Raw genomic sequence first — 15297 nt, forward strand, 5'->3', positions numbered from 1 at the left:
AAGAAAAGCTGTTTTTGTGTAATGAGAGGAGCTACAGGGTGGGTGGAGGGAAAGAATTATATTTGGTACCATTCTTGGTTGGGAAAGGAGAATAACATTTGCCAGGCACCTAATGTCTTCCTAGTTTATATGGAACATTATCCGTTTTACTCCTCACGGAATCCCAAGTGGCTAGGCAGGTATTATTCCCATTTTTCAGACGAGACAGAAAGTTGAAGCGACTCATCCATAGTCACATGGTTGTTACAAAGACAAGCTTGTATTTGAAGTCACATCCATCTTTCTGGTTCTTACATCCAGGTGTTTTTCATAGCTCCAAGCAGCCTCCTGTTATTATGACTGTTTCTGTCGTGTCTGCTATGTCTCATTTTCTATTTTTACACTTTTAATACAAAAGCCACATAAAACATAGTATAGCAGACAGAGTCAGAAAAACAGGAGCTAATGTCTGTTGCCCTTGTAAACTTGCTTAATTAACTTTGGTTTACCTTTGAATTTGGAAAAAGAGAGAAAACTAAAGAATATCTTTTGGCACATTCCAATCTGTGTAGAATATTTGGAGGTTTGAGAACATGCTGAAAGTTAGAAATACCTAAATTTTAAAATGGTCAAATCATCATTTTTCAAAAAATGCTGTGATGTACATATTAGACCAGTTAACATTTCACAACTTGCACTTTCTAGTTCTTGTAAACTGTAAACTTTCTAGTTCTTGTAAATTTAAATTGGCAAACTCATTTTTGAATCAAAGAGTGCTTGTGTTTGACTGGTATTGTTATTGCCTATCATGTTTATGCAAAATGCTTGGCCATACTGAGATACCGAGTGTGCTTACTAAGTCTTGCAAAATACCTGTATATTTTATGTATATAGTTCCTTTGATATTTATCATCTGAGTTTGTTTATTAACTGTTTGTAAACTGTATATTTTTATTAATATATTTTTTTAACTTTCTAAATGTAATGCTAGAGAATTTAAAAAAGCAAGGACACTCACCCTGTTCTTTGGTGTGAACGTAGAAAACCGAAGCCAAGCTGGGATGTTCATTTACAGTAATAACCGCTTGATCAAAATGCATGAGAAAGTGGGCCCACAGTTGAAACTGAAGTCCTTGTAAGTATGTTTTTGTTTTCAGAGGCACAGGCAGGATGAGGGAAGTTGCAGTAAGATTTTGTCTGTGGAGTTAAGTGATTAATCATAATGGGAGCAGGTGTCATATCCCCCATCCACCCTTCCCATCAGTGTGCAGGCATTCATCTGCCTAATTTATAATGTCAGTGGAGCTGTGTGCCTGCTCTAAGGAAAAAGCACACTTTTGGAAATTTTACCATTTCTTGTGCCATCTACTAAGGTTAAGTTTCTGATATTTCACCAATTAAAAAATAATTAAGCAGAGTAAAGAAATTTTAGAAAAGAAAAATCCATAGTCTTATACCACAGACCTGTTAACATTTTGTGCAGCCCCTGCATGTATGAGTTCCTGCCAGTTACCTGCATGAGCGTATATTCTTAACACTCTTCAGCCTGCTTCGATCCCAGAGTAATACATTCTGGTGCTTTCCCAGTGGCGGGTCTGAAACTCCACAAGCTGCTCTCATGAATTATGTAGAGTTCCGAAGAGAGACCATAGAAAAGCACAGAGTCAGACAGGATAACCGCTAGCAATAGGATGGCTCAGGGGGACAGTTTTTTATCTTGTTCCCTCACTCTCAAGGAATTAGTGATTCACTCATGTGTTCATTCAACAAGCACTTGTATTGCAGTATCTTGTGCCAGGTACTGTACTAAGCTCTGCAGACAAAATGCTGAAAACCTACTACCTTTTGCTAAGGAACTTACAGTCCAGTGAGATGGACAAATGTATAAATACGTATTTATTATTGTGTGGGAAGAGCAAGAATGACCTTTTAAAACATAATTTAGTTTAGTCTCTTGCTTAAAATCCCAGTGCATGTAGAATAGAACTTGTTTTCATAGTCCGCCAGTGATCTGGCTGCTGCCTGGCTCTGGGACACACCCCACCCATCCCCAGCCTCTGCCTGCATTCCCCTCACACCAGCAGGCTCCCTGTTCCTTTGACATCCTAAGCTTGTTCCTGCCTTAGGGCCTTGACATTTGCTATTCCCTCTGCCTTGAACCTTCTGTCCTCAGATCTTCTTACTTCTGGTCCTAGCATGTCACTCAGGCACCAGCTCTGAAGTCTGCTCCACAGGAAGGTCTTCTTAGACTGTCTAATTAAAATCAGCCCCTGCCATCACCCCTCTCTACCTTTTCTCTCTTCACAGATTACAGCACCTGCTGTATTTTCCTTATACCACTTATTGCCATCTGAAATGCCCTTATCACCCTTAATGTCTGTCATCCTTTAATAGAAGAGAAACTTCATAAACAGGGACCTTGTCTTTCTTATTCATAATGTATTCCTAGTTCCTCGAATAGGGCCAGGTGCTGAGCGTGAATGAATTGATGAATGAACAAATATATGTTAGAGGCAAGTGTCAGGTGCACAAAGCCTCTTAGGAGGGGCAGTAAATGAAACTGGGGGAATTTAAGTTAGGTTTCCTGGAAGAAATGATGCCCAAATTCAGACTTACAGAATGACTGGCTGAAGGGAGGGCAGGGCGGAAGGGGAAAGTAATGAAAAACATGATAGGCAGCGGCCCCAAATTGGGAAGGTGTGACTTGTGTGCCAGGCTGCGGGCACTGGGGAGCCCCTGAAGAGCTAGACTTCTGGATGCCCTTTCCCTAAACAAGTTATAGCACTAAGCAGAATATCCCAGCTACACACATCGTGAGCTGCTAAAAATGTGAAAAAAAAAATTGAGTTTATCCATCAGACTGTTACTTCTCAGATAATACAGCCCATGTATTCCCACTGAGCACCTGTGGACCTCTGCAATGATGAGGAGAAATCCAACCCGACAGGTGAAATGAGGGTGAAAAAAGTGACTGGCTCATATTGTTAAGAGGACCATGTCAGTTTATTGCTGTAAGGGATTGTTAGGGATGTTTATTGCTAAACGGCCTCCTCTTCCCACCCACCTTGACTCCCCATGTCAGGTTATAGGTTTGGAAAAGGAGTCATATTAAGTCAGTAATGATGTATTTAAGAGATTTTGTATTATGGGACCAAGCACAACCAGGATAACCGTAGACTTACATTAAAAAGTACAGTTATAAGATAACTTGTTAACTTTGACATGGTCTGGACCAAATGACTGAATTTGTTTTTTAAAAAATTGATTTTGAAAGATGAGGGTATATTAGCTTTTTCTGTTTCCTTAGCTCAATTTCGTATAATTCCTATATGTATTTATTCTTCCAGACTTGGTGCAGGTGTGGTTGGAATTGTTGATATACCCTTGGAGATCATGGAACCATCCCATAATAAGCAGGAATTTCTCAATGTCCAAGAGTATAAACATCTTCTAAAAGTTATGGGACGATACTTGGTCAAGTACTGTAAGGACACTGGAATCAGTGAGTATTCAGTAGTCATAGTAAGAGATACTTAATGGGAGATTAACTTGGTGATGTCTTTAAGCTGGAATGATTGTACTGATTCGGGTAACCAGTAACCCCAAACCCTGAAAGAGAGTGCCTGCATTAAAAAAACAAACATAAGGGAAATTAGTCTTAAAATCTTCCCCAGAATATTGCATGAGAAATAAAGCAGCAGATTAAAAATTCTAAGAGGAGGGCAATCAGAGAGCACTATGAAGTGGCAGCTGATCCTGTAGAGAGGGGGCAGAAGTTTGCTGGAAATAAGCTGAGAAACCCCCAAAGGACACTCCAGGACTCTACTGTGTAGGAGTGCAGAGTCCCACATGGACGTGAGTAGCACCTGCAGTATTGTTATATCATGCTGTAGAATAATCATTGTTGACCCTGGATAATTGTAGATATATTAAACCATGTTTTGTATATCTAGTAAGTCTTGAATATGTTAACTCCAGAAAGATTTAGATGAAAAAAATCACTAAAACACATATGCTTGGAAACGTAAAAAGATAAACTTTAGTTATCTGGAAAATTTGACTTTTTCAGATCACCTCACTCTCCAGAGACACCTGAACAGTGGTGTGCTGTGCATTAATTAAATAAACTTCCTTTAAATTATGCAGACATAGGGCTTAATTTGTGGAAAGAAATAGGCTACTGTGTATTTGTTCAGTGAATTGCATGAAGTATGTATAATTCCTGCATATCAAAAATTATGTCTCTAACCTTGAGACAACTTAAAATCTTATTATTGTCCCACTTGAAGTTGTAATCTTAGAATATTTTCTTTTCTTTTGTACCCACTCTGCTTGGTTCTGAAATTTTCTCATACCAGTGAAACAGGAAAGAGTGCAGGAACTCAGGGGAAAAAATGTAAAGGGGGAATGACGTTGAGGGCACAGATTTCCTGCCCAGACTGGATTTTCCTGTCACAGTGTTAAACCTCCTCAGAGTGTGGTCTGTGGACTGGCAGCATCAGCATTACCTGACAGCTTGTTATAAATGCAGAATCTCAGGTCCCACCCAAGAACTACTGGATTAAAATCTGCACGTTAGCAAAATCTCCAGGAGATGTGTATGCACACTGAAGTTTAAGGAGCACTACTCTGAAGAGTACATCTTTTGCTTAGCATAGGTATACTTTTTCACATGTGTTTTTTTTTCTCTCAGAGACATGTTTGAAGTTATACTAAATGTAGGAATGACTACATTATTTGGCTAGCTGTGCTTAAAACTGTAGAAGACATAGGAATATACAGGGTGAGGTGGTATAAATCAATGATCTACTTGCTGGTCTTTAAATGCTAGCATGATATGGTTCAAAAAGAAAACGCTGAGCATTTGAAAATTATGTCACTTCCCCCATCCTCATATTTTCTCTGGAAGCTCCTTTGTGTGGAGTGTGGGTAGACTCCAAACTTTGTACTCTCAACTCCAGGGTGTGACTTGCCAGCCTTCCCCCCTGTATGTAACTTCCTATTTCTATCTTATCTACCTAACTTTTTCAAAACCTTCTTAGTAGATGTAATAAGATTCAAGATTAGTAAGTTATATTTGTATTATAATTATTGATGGTTAATAACATGTTGATTTCCTAATTCCATAATTGTCTATGAATTGATTTAGGGCTAGAGGATACTCTCACAAAAGATGTTCCTCTAGAAGGAAAGCAGAGAGTGGAGAAAGGACAGTGAGCATGTGCATTTGCTCACGTATCTCACAATTTCATCCCCAGACATCATTATCAAACTGAATCAAGTGATCAGGGTCAGAATTGGTAGTCTCAGGAACTGTGCTGAGGAGATCGACCTTCAAGGTCTTTGCTTATTAATTCCCACAGGAGTGAGCAAAGTTATGTAATGTTTAACTAATACTCTGAAAGCTAGTATTACAGGACACGCAATTTTAATGAAAAGTATTTGGGTAGATTTTTTGCCTTATAAATAAAAGATGCAGTCTTTGTATTTGCTGCAAGTCTGATCAGTTTCTATGGAAAACTGGGCCCTTGTAAAAATAGAATCAGCAGAAAGGGGAATGGAGAGGTAATGACTTTTGTGTCATTTGTCAAATCTGCATTTACTTTTGGCACAGTTCATGCTAAGAATCTCAGAAGCGTTTTTCTTGACTCTGAGACTGTCCTCACCTCACTGTCTGCTACTGTGTTTTCTGAAACTTTATGCATCCTTTATGCATCCTTTCCAGTAAAATGGAAATATTAATCATCAGCTTTTTGGAATAGGGAGAGAAGGAGAAGAAGAAGATAGAGGGAAATATCAAATGAAATTTGAGTTGGAGCAGCAGCAATTACGTAGAAGTGTATTACTCAAATTTTCCAAAATGGATCAGAATATAGCTGACGTGCTACAATGAAATCTATGATGTAATAAGCACAGTCTTTCCTAGCAGCACTCAAATCATAGGGCCTCAGGTTGGTAAGAAGGTTAAAAATCATTTAATTGAGTCACTACCTCCCACCCCATGCTTTAATTCCCCTCTACCTCATGCACCCCTGCCCTAGGCAAGTGGAAGCCATTTTAAGCCTGTACAAGGGTTTTCCATGAAAGAAAAATCACTACTTCTTGAGGCAGCCCATGAATCTATGCACAGTTCTGTTAGAAAGTACATTTTCATGTTAATGTCAAATCTGTTTCTCATATGTTCTTTTACTCATTCGTCTGTGCCAGGCATGGAGTGTTATAGGACCAACACATCAGATGTGGTCCACCCTTTCTGGGAATTTACAGTCTAGCAGGGCTAACGGAAGTTCGCAGTTAGAAATGGGATTGGTGCCCAACAGAGAAGAAGTGGGAGCCAGTGATCAGGAGCTCAGAGTTTAGAGGCCAGAGAAGGCCTCCCTGAGGAAGAGATACTTCCTGAAGGGTGAGGAGGAGTTAGCAAGGGTAACTTCATTCTCCCCCCTTGGGGTCAGGAAGGATAGGTCTAAAGCCTTTTCAAATGACAGCCCTCTATTTGAAGTTTTCTGTCTCTCTTCAGTCTTATATTATCCTAACATTTCCAAGTTCTGTTGTTATTCTTTATTTGACAAGGCATTAAATATATTCACCATTTTCACATTATTTTTTGTGAAGTCTATTACCTGGAAACAAAAGTTTCAGATGAAACCTTGAATAAAATGGGATCATCATCTCTTTAAGTTGTAATTCTGTTGCTATAGCCTAATATATTCTGAGTAAGCACATTATTGACCCTCAGTATCTTTATTACCAATTAAAGTTCTTAATAAAATGCTTAATGGGTGTTCTTGTTAAGCCATACTTCTTTTATATTTTTCCAGTAATTGTTTTTGGACCCTGGTGTAGAATCCTACATTTACTCCTATTAAATGTTATCACCTTATTAGGCTCATTTTTCTCATGTTGTCAGGACCGTTTTTGGAATCTAATGGTGACTTTTACCTAATGTGCTATTCTTCCTGATATGTTAGGTTTGGCCAGTATTTTCTCTCTGATTTTATTTAAATCCTGTTGCACAGGATACAGAAATCAAGCACTTGGCCCTCCACCGATGACCTCCAATGAGGTAGAAATGGGACACTGAGTGAGGACAATTAACCATATTAATTTCTCAGCTTGTGTAATTTTGAAAGTAAGGGATACTATTTGTTAGATGAATAATTCTTTTAAAAATAGATAACTCTCTATGCCTTAGCTTGGGCTGCTATAGCAAGATACCATAGACTGACCAGTTTATGAGCAACATAAATTTATTTCTCATAGCTTTGGAGGCTGGAAGTCCAAGATCAGGGTGCCAGCACAGTTGGGTTCTGGTGAGAGCCCTTCTTCCAGTTTGCAGGCTGCTGACATCTTGTTGTATCCTCCCATGGTGGAAAAAGAGTGAGTGAGCTTTCTGGCCTCTTCTTATAAGGGCACCAATCCCATTCATGATGGCTCCCCCTAATGACCTTGTTACTTCCCAAAGGCCTCACCTCCAAATACCATCGCCTTGGGAATTAGGCATCAACATAGGAATTTAGGAGGGACACAGATGTTCAGCCCATAACAGTCCAGTAGCCAGATGTAGCTAGCTGCTCACAATAAAATTTTGTTTCTCTTATTATATACTTAAGTCTCTCAGATCTCAGGAAGGCACTTCAAGAAAAGTGAAACACAACGTTCTGCTAGGGATACACGTTGAGTGAGGAAGCCTGTGTAAGTATTGAAAGATGAGGCTATGAGACAAGTTTATTTGAAGGTGTAGGTTGAGAAGCAAGTCATTTTTTTAAATTCAGTTTTTGAAGTTACGGATTTTATGTGTTTATTCTATTGTATTTTTAAAATATTGTATTTTATCTTTTATTTAAAAACATTTTTATTATGGTGGTATGGGCTGAATTGTGCCTCCCCTGAATTTGTATGTTTTAGTCCTAACTCCCAGAAACCCCCAGAATGTGATTGTGTTTGGAGATAGGACCTTTAAAGAGGTGATAATTTTAAACGAGGCAGTTAGGCTGGGCCCTAATCCAATGTCATTGGTGTCCTTATATGAAGAGGAAATGTGGACACACGAAGAGACACCAGGGATGGGTGTGCACAGAGAAAAGAATATGTGAGGACACAGTGAGAAGGTGGAGAGAAGCCTCACAGGAAACCAACCTGCCAACACGTTGATCTTGGGCTTTCAGCCTCCAGAGCTGTGAGGAAATAAATCTCTGTTGTTTAAGCCACCCAGTCTGTGGTGTTTTGTTATGGTGTTTTGTTATGGTGTTTTGTTATGGTAAACTAATATATATGGGAAATTGCAAAATTAGACAGATTTAAGGAAAATGAAATCCGTAAACCCTTCATCCAACCTCAGCAGTTATCAACTTCTGGGCAAACTGGTTTTATCCATGCTCCCACCTACTCCCCCACAACTGGGTTATGAAGGACATTCCATACACTTTATAATTACATCTGTGTATATATATATATATATATATATTTAAACATGGAAGAACTTTTTAAATAAATTTATTTATTTATTTTTGGCTGCATTGGGTCTTCGTTGCTATGCGCGGTTCTTCTCTTCTTGCAGCGAGCGGGGGCTACTCTTCGTTGCGGTATGTGGGCTTCTCATTGCGGTGGCTTCTCTTGTTGCGGAGTACAGGCTCTAGGTGTGTGGCACCACAAGCTCTACTTGTGGCACACGGGCTCAGTAGTTGTGGCTCACAGGCTCAGTAGTTGTGGCTCACGAGCTCTAGAGCGCAGGCTCAGTAGTTGTGGCTCACGAGCTCTAGAGCGCAGGCTCAGTAGTTGTGGCGCACGGGCTTAGTTGCTCCGTGGCATGTGGGATCTTCCCGGACCAGGGCTTGAACTCGTGTCCCTTGCATTGGCAGGCGGATTCTTAACCACTGTGCCACCAGGGAAGCCCCATATATATTTTAGCATGTATTCCTAAAAGAAAGAACTCTGTTTAAAAACATAACCACAATACAAGTATCACACCTAAAAAATTATCAATACTTTCTTAATATCGTAAAAATATCCAGCCTATCTTTTATCTTTCGAATTATTTTCTGTTATAAATCATAGCGCCTCTACCCCATCCTCATATTTCTCTTTACTGCTCACTCTCTCTTTTTTTTTTTTGACAGGGGGAATTTATTTGTAGGAAAAACTGAGTTGGTTGTCTTATAGTTTTCATGGTTTAAATTTTGCTGACTGAATTACTGGGTGTAGTTTAACAAATTCTTCCATTCTGTTTATTTCTCTGTAAATTGGTAGAATCTAGCAGCTTGACCAAATTCAGATGCATTTTTTTTGTTGTTGTTTCATCAAGATGCTTCAGAGGTGGTAGTGTGTTCTATCAGGAGCCATAAGTCATTTGATTGTCTCTCTTTTAATGATATTAACAGTTAATGATCAAAGCTCAGATCCCTTAAGAGTTCCAAAATCTTATATTCTAATTCTTTCATATTTTCTTTGATTATTAACTCTAATACTTCTGTAAAGAAAAACTTTTTTCATCTACTATTTGGTTACCCATGTTAGTTGGTAATTTACTATTTGACAGCAGAAACAATAGAACTCTATACGACTAAACAAATTACATTGGCTGAAAGCTTGATTTGAGAGGAATTAGAGATAAAATTAAAATATTAAAAAACATTATAGACATTTGCCTAACTGATTTATATGGCATAAATATGTACTCTGTTTAAAATTGTTACTTTGTGCCAGCTCCCAGCAAATAGCAGGATGGTTCAGGAGTTCAGTGGATTGATTTCTGTTTTTTAAAAATGATCACATTCTTAGATTTTATCCATTTACACTGCTTTCACCTGGTAATTGAAATTATCACCATTGACAGCACTTACGCTTCCTTTTCTTTCTGACTGCACTCGTATTATTATCATGATAATGACATTTTTTACATCTACAATGAAGTTTCTTGCTAAAATATCTCAGAGGATCTCACCTATATTGCAAATAAAATATGAAAAAGCCAGCCCTTCTTCTTTTGTCTGGAACTAAATACACTTTGATTCTTACAGTTTGATTTTTCCCTGCCATACCAGAAGCAAGTCCTCAAAACTCTCTTCATTAGTCTGCATATGTGTACCTTAGAAGAAAGAGTAAGTTGTATCTAATGACTCTGATATTAAGACAGTGCAATCAGAATTAAACACAAGTGGTATTAACAACAGCGAAAAGAGTCTTTACACTTTTGAGACCATTAAGTCAGTTAGGGGGCTTTGTGTATGTCTGAGTAAGGTAAAGAGAGTCCTGGTAGAAAGAAAAATTATGCTAATCCAGGTATTGAGGAGACTTAGGTAACTAACTAGGCTATTGCCCATGATAACACAGAATGTTTTATGAATATATTTCTATTATTATGTCTAATTTTGATTTCCACATTTTAGAAAGAATAAGAAAAAATGAGTATATCTAAAGAAAGCTATGAACATGACGAAATAAAAGTATAACCTAAAAAGGGAAAGTAAAATTGCTCCTTTATAAGGAAAGAACCAGTAGAAACCTAACTCTCCTGAGGTTTGTTTTTGAAAGTTTGTCACCCTGAGGCCTCCATCCATCTTCCTTCTAGTGTCCAGTGTGCAGAACGATGTGGTTCTGAACGGGTAGACAGGAAGCCCTAGGGGACCTTAGAGGGTCGCTTGGAGTCCTTGAATCCCTGGCTACCAGTGATTGTCTAAGATGGCATTATGTCTTGTACATGTACATGCTACAGTTTTTCAAATACATATGGATGTAGTTGTGGGTAGTAAGATGTAAAATCACACAAAAGTATGATTAGGGGCTTCCCTGGTGGCGCAGTTGTTGAGAGTCTGCCTGCCGATGCAGGGGACACGGGTTCGTGCCCCGGTCTGGGAGGATCCCACATGCCGCGGAGCGGCTGAGCCCGTGAGCCATGGCAGCTGAGCCTGCGCGTCTGGAGCCTGTGCTCCACAACGGGAGAGGCCACAGCAGTGAGAGGCCCGCGTACGGGAAAAAAAAAAAAAAAAGCAGCATGATTAAATTCATGATTTATTTATTTATTTTGTCATCATGTATTTTCTCAAGTCGGGAGCAGGAGGTGGTTCTAAAATCATTTTTGAAGCTTAAGCAGATACTTGTGGGAAGCAGCTGATATGGAACGAGAGAAAATGATGTGACCTTGTCAGGTGAAGTAATGACCTTACTATGAAGTTGGACCAACTCCGCAGATTCCTGGAGTCTGCGGAGTCTGCTGTGCTCGTGCTCACAGTAGAGTGGAGAAGGAAAGGTATTCAGACTGCAGCTGCCACCTACTTCTGCCATTGACTGTACTGTACCATGAGACTGACCCAACCCCACTCCGCCACATCCATGAGCCAAGAGAAAGAATGGCGCTGGAAGCACCTTCAGCACCACTGAAGACATCTTGCCTTGTTTCACCTCACCTCAATTTAAATAGAGTTCTTTGGGAGGTGATCATATAGGCCCTCTCTCATGTCAAATGCACCACACGTTCTCTAAGCCATCATGGCAGTTCTTCCTGATAAGTGGCCACTGGCCTCAAGAGTGTACAGGCTTCACTACCAACTGATGGGAGTTGGCGTATCAGTTGAAACCAGTTTGCTATCCCTAACCCAGAGATGCCATCAAGACTATAAATGATAAATGATCACACCATGGATCAGCTTAACAAGGGTCTCATGTCTAGCTTAGCTAAGAATGACACAGGCAATGACAAATAGGACAATATTCAACAGACGAGGATGTGTGATCAACAGTCCTCTGAGAATGGATGTGTAATTTCTATTTGAGATCTTTAAAAATAGAATATAATCATCTATTTAGGTGCAGAACTACCTGAAGGCAGGGACCTCATTTAAATACCTTCTCCATCTTAAGATTTTCCTGGTGCTTTGATTTCATAAGCTGTTTTAGGTTTCCTTATTTTGATTGAAAACATCAAAGCTTTGCTTTGGTAGTTTATTACTGAATTTTATTACTTCTCCACTTGGCTAACTGATTCCCTGAATGTCATTATACATTCTATGAATAGATACGCAACTGACATCTAGGAGGCTGTTAACATTTCTCCTCTTTTTAAGAGGCAAAATCTATGTGAACTGCTCTTTTAGTTACTGGTTTTTGACAATTTTTTTAGTAAGTTATTGCACTAGTTCCCACTATTTTTTCCTGGTTTTAAAAGGCTCCTGAAAAATTTATCAAATTAATTTAAATGTTAGGAATCTTCTGAATACAGTACTCCATACATAGCAATAAATTAAATTTTCACAGATTTTCTCAGATACTTATTCTAGAAATCAGGACTTTAATTCTGTGTGCATTAATCCCTGATTATTCCATTAATTTAACAAGCTTGTTGATTATTCAAATAAGAGTCTCAAGGTATGTATTCTATAATTTTGAATATTACAAATATTTCCTGTTTATAAATGTAAACTGAATTTTAAAATCAGAATACCTTGAGATTGTTAAAATAATATAATTGTGAAATTAATAAATTTTGGGTTACCTACATAACATTCTCCATTGGCTGGAAATATTTAAGATGTATTTTTAAAAGTCAAGTACTTTTTCATATTTTGAAATTTCAGTTTTTTTCTCTTAATAGACTTCTTGATGAAAGGGCAATTTAAAAACCTTCATTAATACACATTAACAAAAAATGGTTTATTAAAACCATATATTAAAAATATCCATAATTGTATACCACTTCATATGTTAAGGCCAAGCTGGTTTAATAAATTTTATTATTAATTTTACTACTTCTTGCCAGACTAGAATAGACAAGAATTTTTTTCCAGGTTTATTGGGCTATAATTGACAAAAAAAATCGTGTATGTTTATAAAGTGAACAACATGATTCATGAAATATTTGTGAAATATTTACCACAGTCAAGTTAATTAAAACATCTGTCACGTCACACAGTTACCTTGTTGCATGTGTGGGGGATAAGAATGCTTAAGATCTACTCTCTTAGCAAATTTCAAGTATGCAATACAGTATTATTAACTATAGTCACCATGTTGTACATTAGATCCTCAGAACTTACTGAGTTTATAACTGAAAGCTTGTACCCTTTGACCAACGTCTCCCCATTACCTCTGGCCCACAGTTGCCAGCAACCACCATTCTACCTTCTGTTTTTATGAGTTCAACTTTATTATTATTATTTTTAGATTCCACATATAAGTCATATCATGTATTTTTCTGTCTGGCTTATTTCACTTAGCAGTAATGACCTCCACATTCATTCTTATAGCAAATGGCAGGATCTTCAAATTTTTTATGGCTAAATAATATTTTATTCTCTCTCTCTCTCTCGCATGTGCACACACACACACACAATTTTCTTCAACCATTCATCCATCGTTGGACACTTAGGTGGTTTCCATATTTCCATATCTTGCCTGTAGTGACTAATGTTGCAGTGAACATGGGAGTGCAAATATCTTCTCAAGATACCGATTCCATTTTCTTCAGATATATACCCAGAAGTGGGTTTCTGGATCATATAATAGTTATATTTTTAATTTTTGAGGAAACTCCGTACTGTTTTCCATAATTCTCATACCAATTTACATTCCCACCAACAGTGCACAAGGCTTCCCTTTTCTCCACATTCCCAGCATTTGTTTTATCTTCTCTTTTTGATAATAGCCATCCTAACAGGTATGAAGTGATATCTTATTGTGGTTTTGATTTGCACTTCCCTGATTATTCGTGATGTTGAGCACCTTTTCATGTACCTGTTGGCCATTTGTATGTCTTTTTTGGAAAACTGTCTATTCAGGTCTTTTGCCCATTTTTCAGTAGGAGTTTTATTGTTGTTATTCAGTTGTGTGAGTTCTCTGTACATTTTAGATATTAACCCCTTATCATATAAATTACTTGCAGATATTTTCTCCCCTTCTGTATGTTACCTTTTCATTTTTCTGATTGTTTCATTTGCTATATAGAGACTTTGCAGTTTGATATAGTCCCACCATTTTTTTTTTTTTTTTTGCTTGTGTCATGTCAAAAAAAAAATCATCACCCAGACCAATGTCAAGGAGCTTTTTGTATGTTTTCTTCTAGGAACTTTATGGTTTCCCGTCTTACAATTAAGCCTTTAATTCATTTTGGGTTAATATTTATGAGTGGCATAAAATAGTTTCATTCTTTTGTGAGTATATCCAGTTTTCCCACCATTTATTGAAAAGAATGTTCTTTATGTGTGTTCTTGGCACCCTTGTCAAAGATTAGTTGGCTATATATGTGTAGGTTTATTTCTAGCCTTTCTGTTCTATTCCACTGGTCAATGTGTCTGTTTTTATGCCAGTCCCATACTGTTCTGATTACTATAGCTTTGTTATAATTTGAAATTAGAAAGTGTGGTGCCTCCAACTTTGTTCTTCTTTCTCAAGATAGCTTTGACTATTCAAGGTCTTTTGTGGCTCCACACAAGTTTCAGTATTGTTTTTTGTACTTCTATGAAAAATGTCATAGTAATTTTCATAGGGATTGCATTGAATCTATAGATTGCTTTGAGTAGTATAGACATATTCTTTCAATCAAATATTCTCTCAATCAAAGAACACAGGATATCTTTCCATTTATTTATGTCTTCAGTGTTTTTCGTCAGTCAGTAGATTTCAGTGTATAGGTCTTTCATCTCCGTGGTTAAATTTAATCCTAAGTATTTTATTGTTTTTGATACTATTGTAAATGAAATTGCTTTCTTAATTTCTCTGTCAGATAGTTCATTGTTAGTGACAGAGACGCAACTGATTTTTGTACATTGATTTTGTATCTTGCAACTTTACTGAATTCCTTGTTTAGTTTTTTGGTGGAGTCTCTAGGTTTTGCATATATACTATCATGTCATCTGCAAACAGAGAAAATTTTAACTTCTTCCTTTCTGATTTGGTTGCCTTTTGTTTCTTTTTTCATGACTAATTGCTCTGGTTAGGACTTCCAGTACTATGTTGAATAGAAGTGGCAAAATTGGACATCCTTGTCTTATTCCTGATCTTGAAGAAAAACTTTAACTTTTCACTGTTGAGTATGATGTTGGCTGTGGGCTTGTCGTCTATGGCCTTTATTATGTTGAGGTACATAGTTTCTGTAATTCATTTGTTGAGAGTTTTTATCATAAAGTGGTGTTGAATTTTGTCAAATGCTCTTTCTGTACCTATTGAGATGATCATATGATTTTTAGTCTTCATTCCATTAATGTAGCGTGTCATATTTATTGATTTATGTATGTTGAACTGTTTTTGCATCCAGGGATAAATACCGCATGATCCTTTTATTGTTCTGTCGAATTTGGTTTGCTTTGTTTTGTTGAGGATTTTTGCATC

General features: G+C 37.6%; 1 protein-coding gene across 1 annotated transcript in view; it reads left to right on the plus strand.

Moving 5' to 3' along the window:
- The window catches only part of MORC1 (MORC family CW-type zinc finger 1), a gene marked incomplete at its 3' end in the record, with an annotated part of 191442 nt that overhangs the window by 75074 nt on the left and 101071 nt on the right, over positions 1–15297 (plus strand). The window contains exons 13-14 of the mRNA XM_082626190.1: positions 971–1114; positions 3327–3481. Of these exons, the coding sequence (XP_082482316.1) occupies positions 971–1114; positions 3327–3481 (299 nt within the window). The remainder of the gene's footprint in view (positions 1–970; positions 1115–3326; positions 3482–15297) is intronic.

This window comes from Mesoplodon mirus (assembly GCF_964341445.2).
Source record: "Mesoplodon mirus genome assembly, chromosome: 6".
Classification (NCBI taxonomy): domain Eukaryota; kingdom Metazoa; phylum Chordata; class Mammalia; order Artiodactyla; family Ziphiidae; genus Mesoplodon; species Mesoplodon mirus.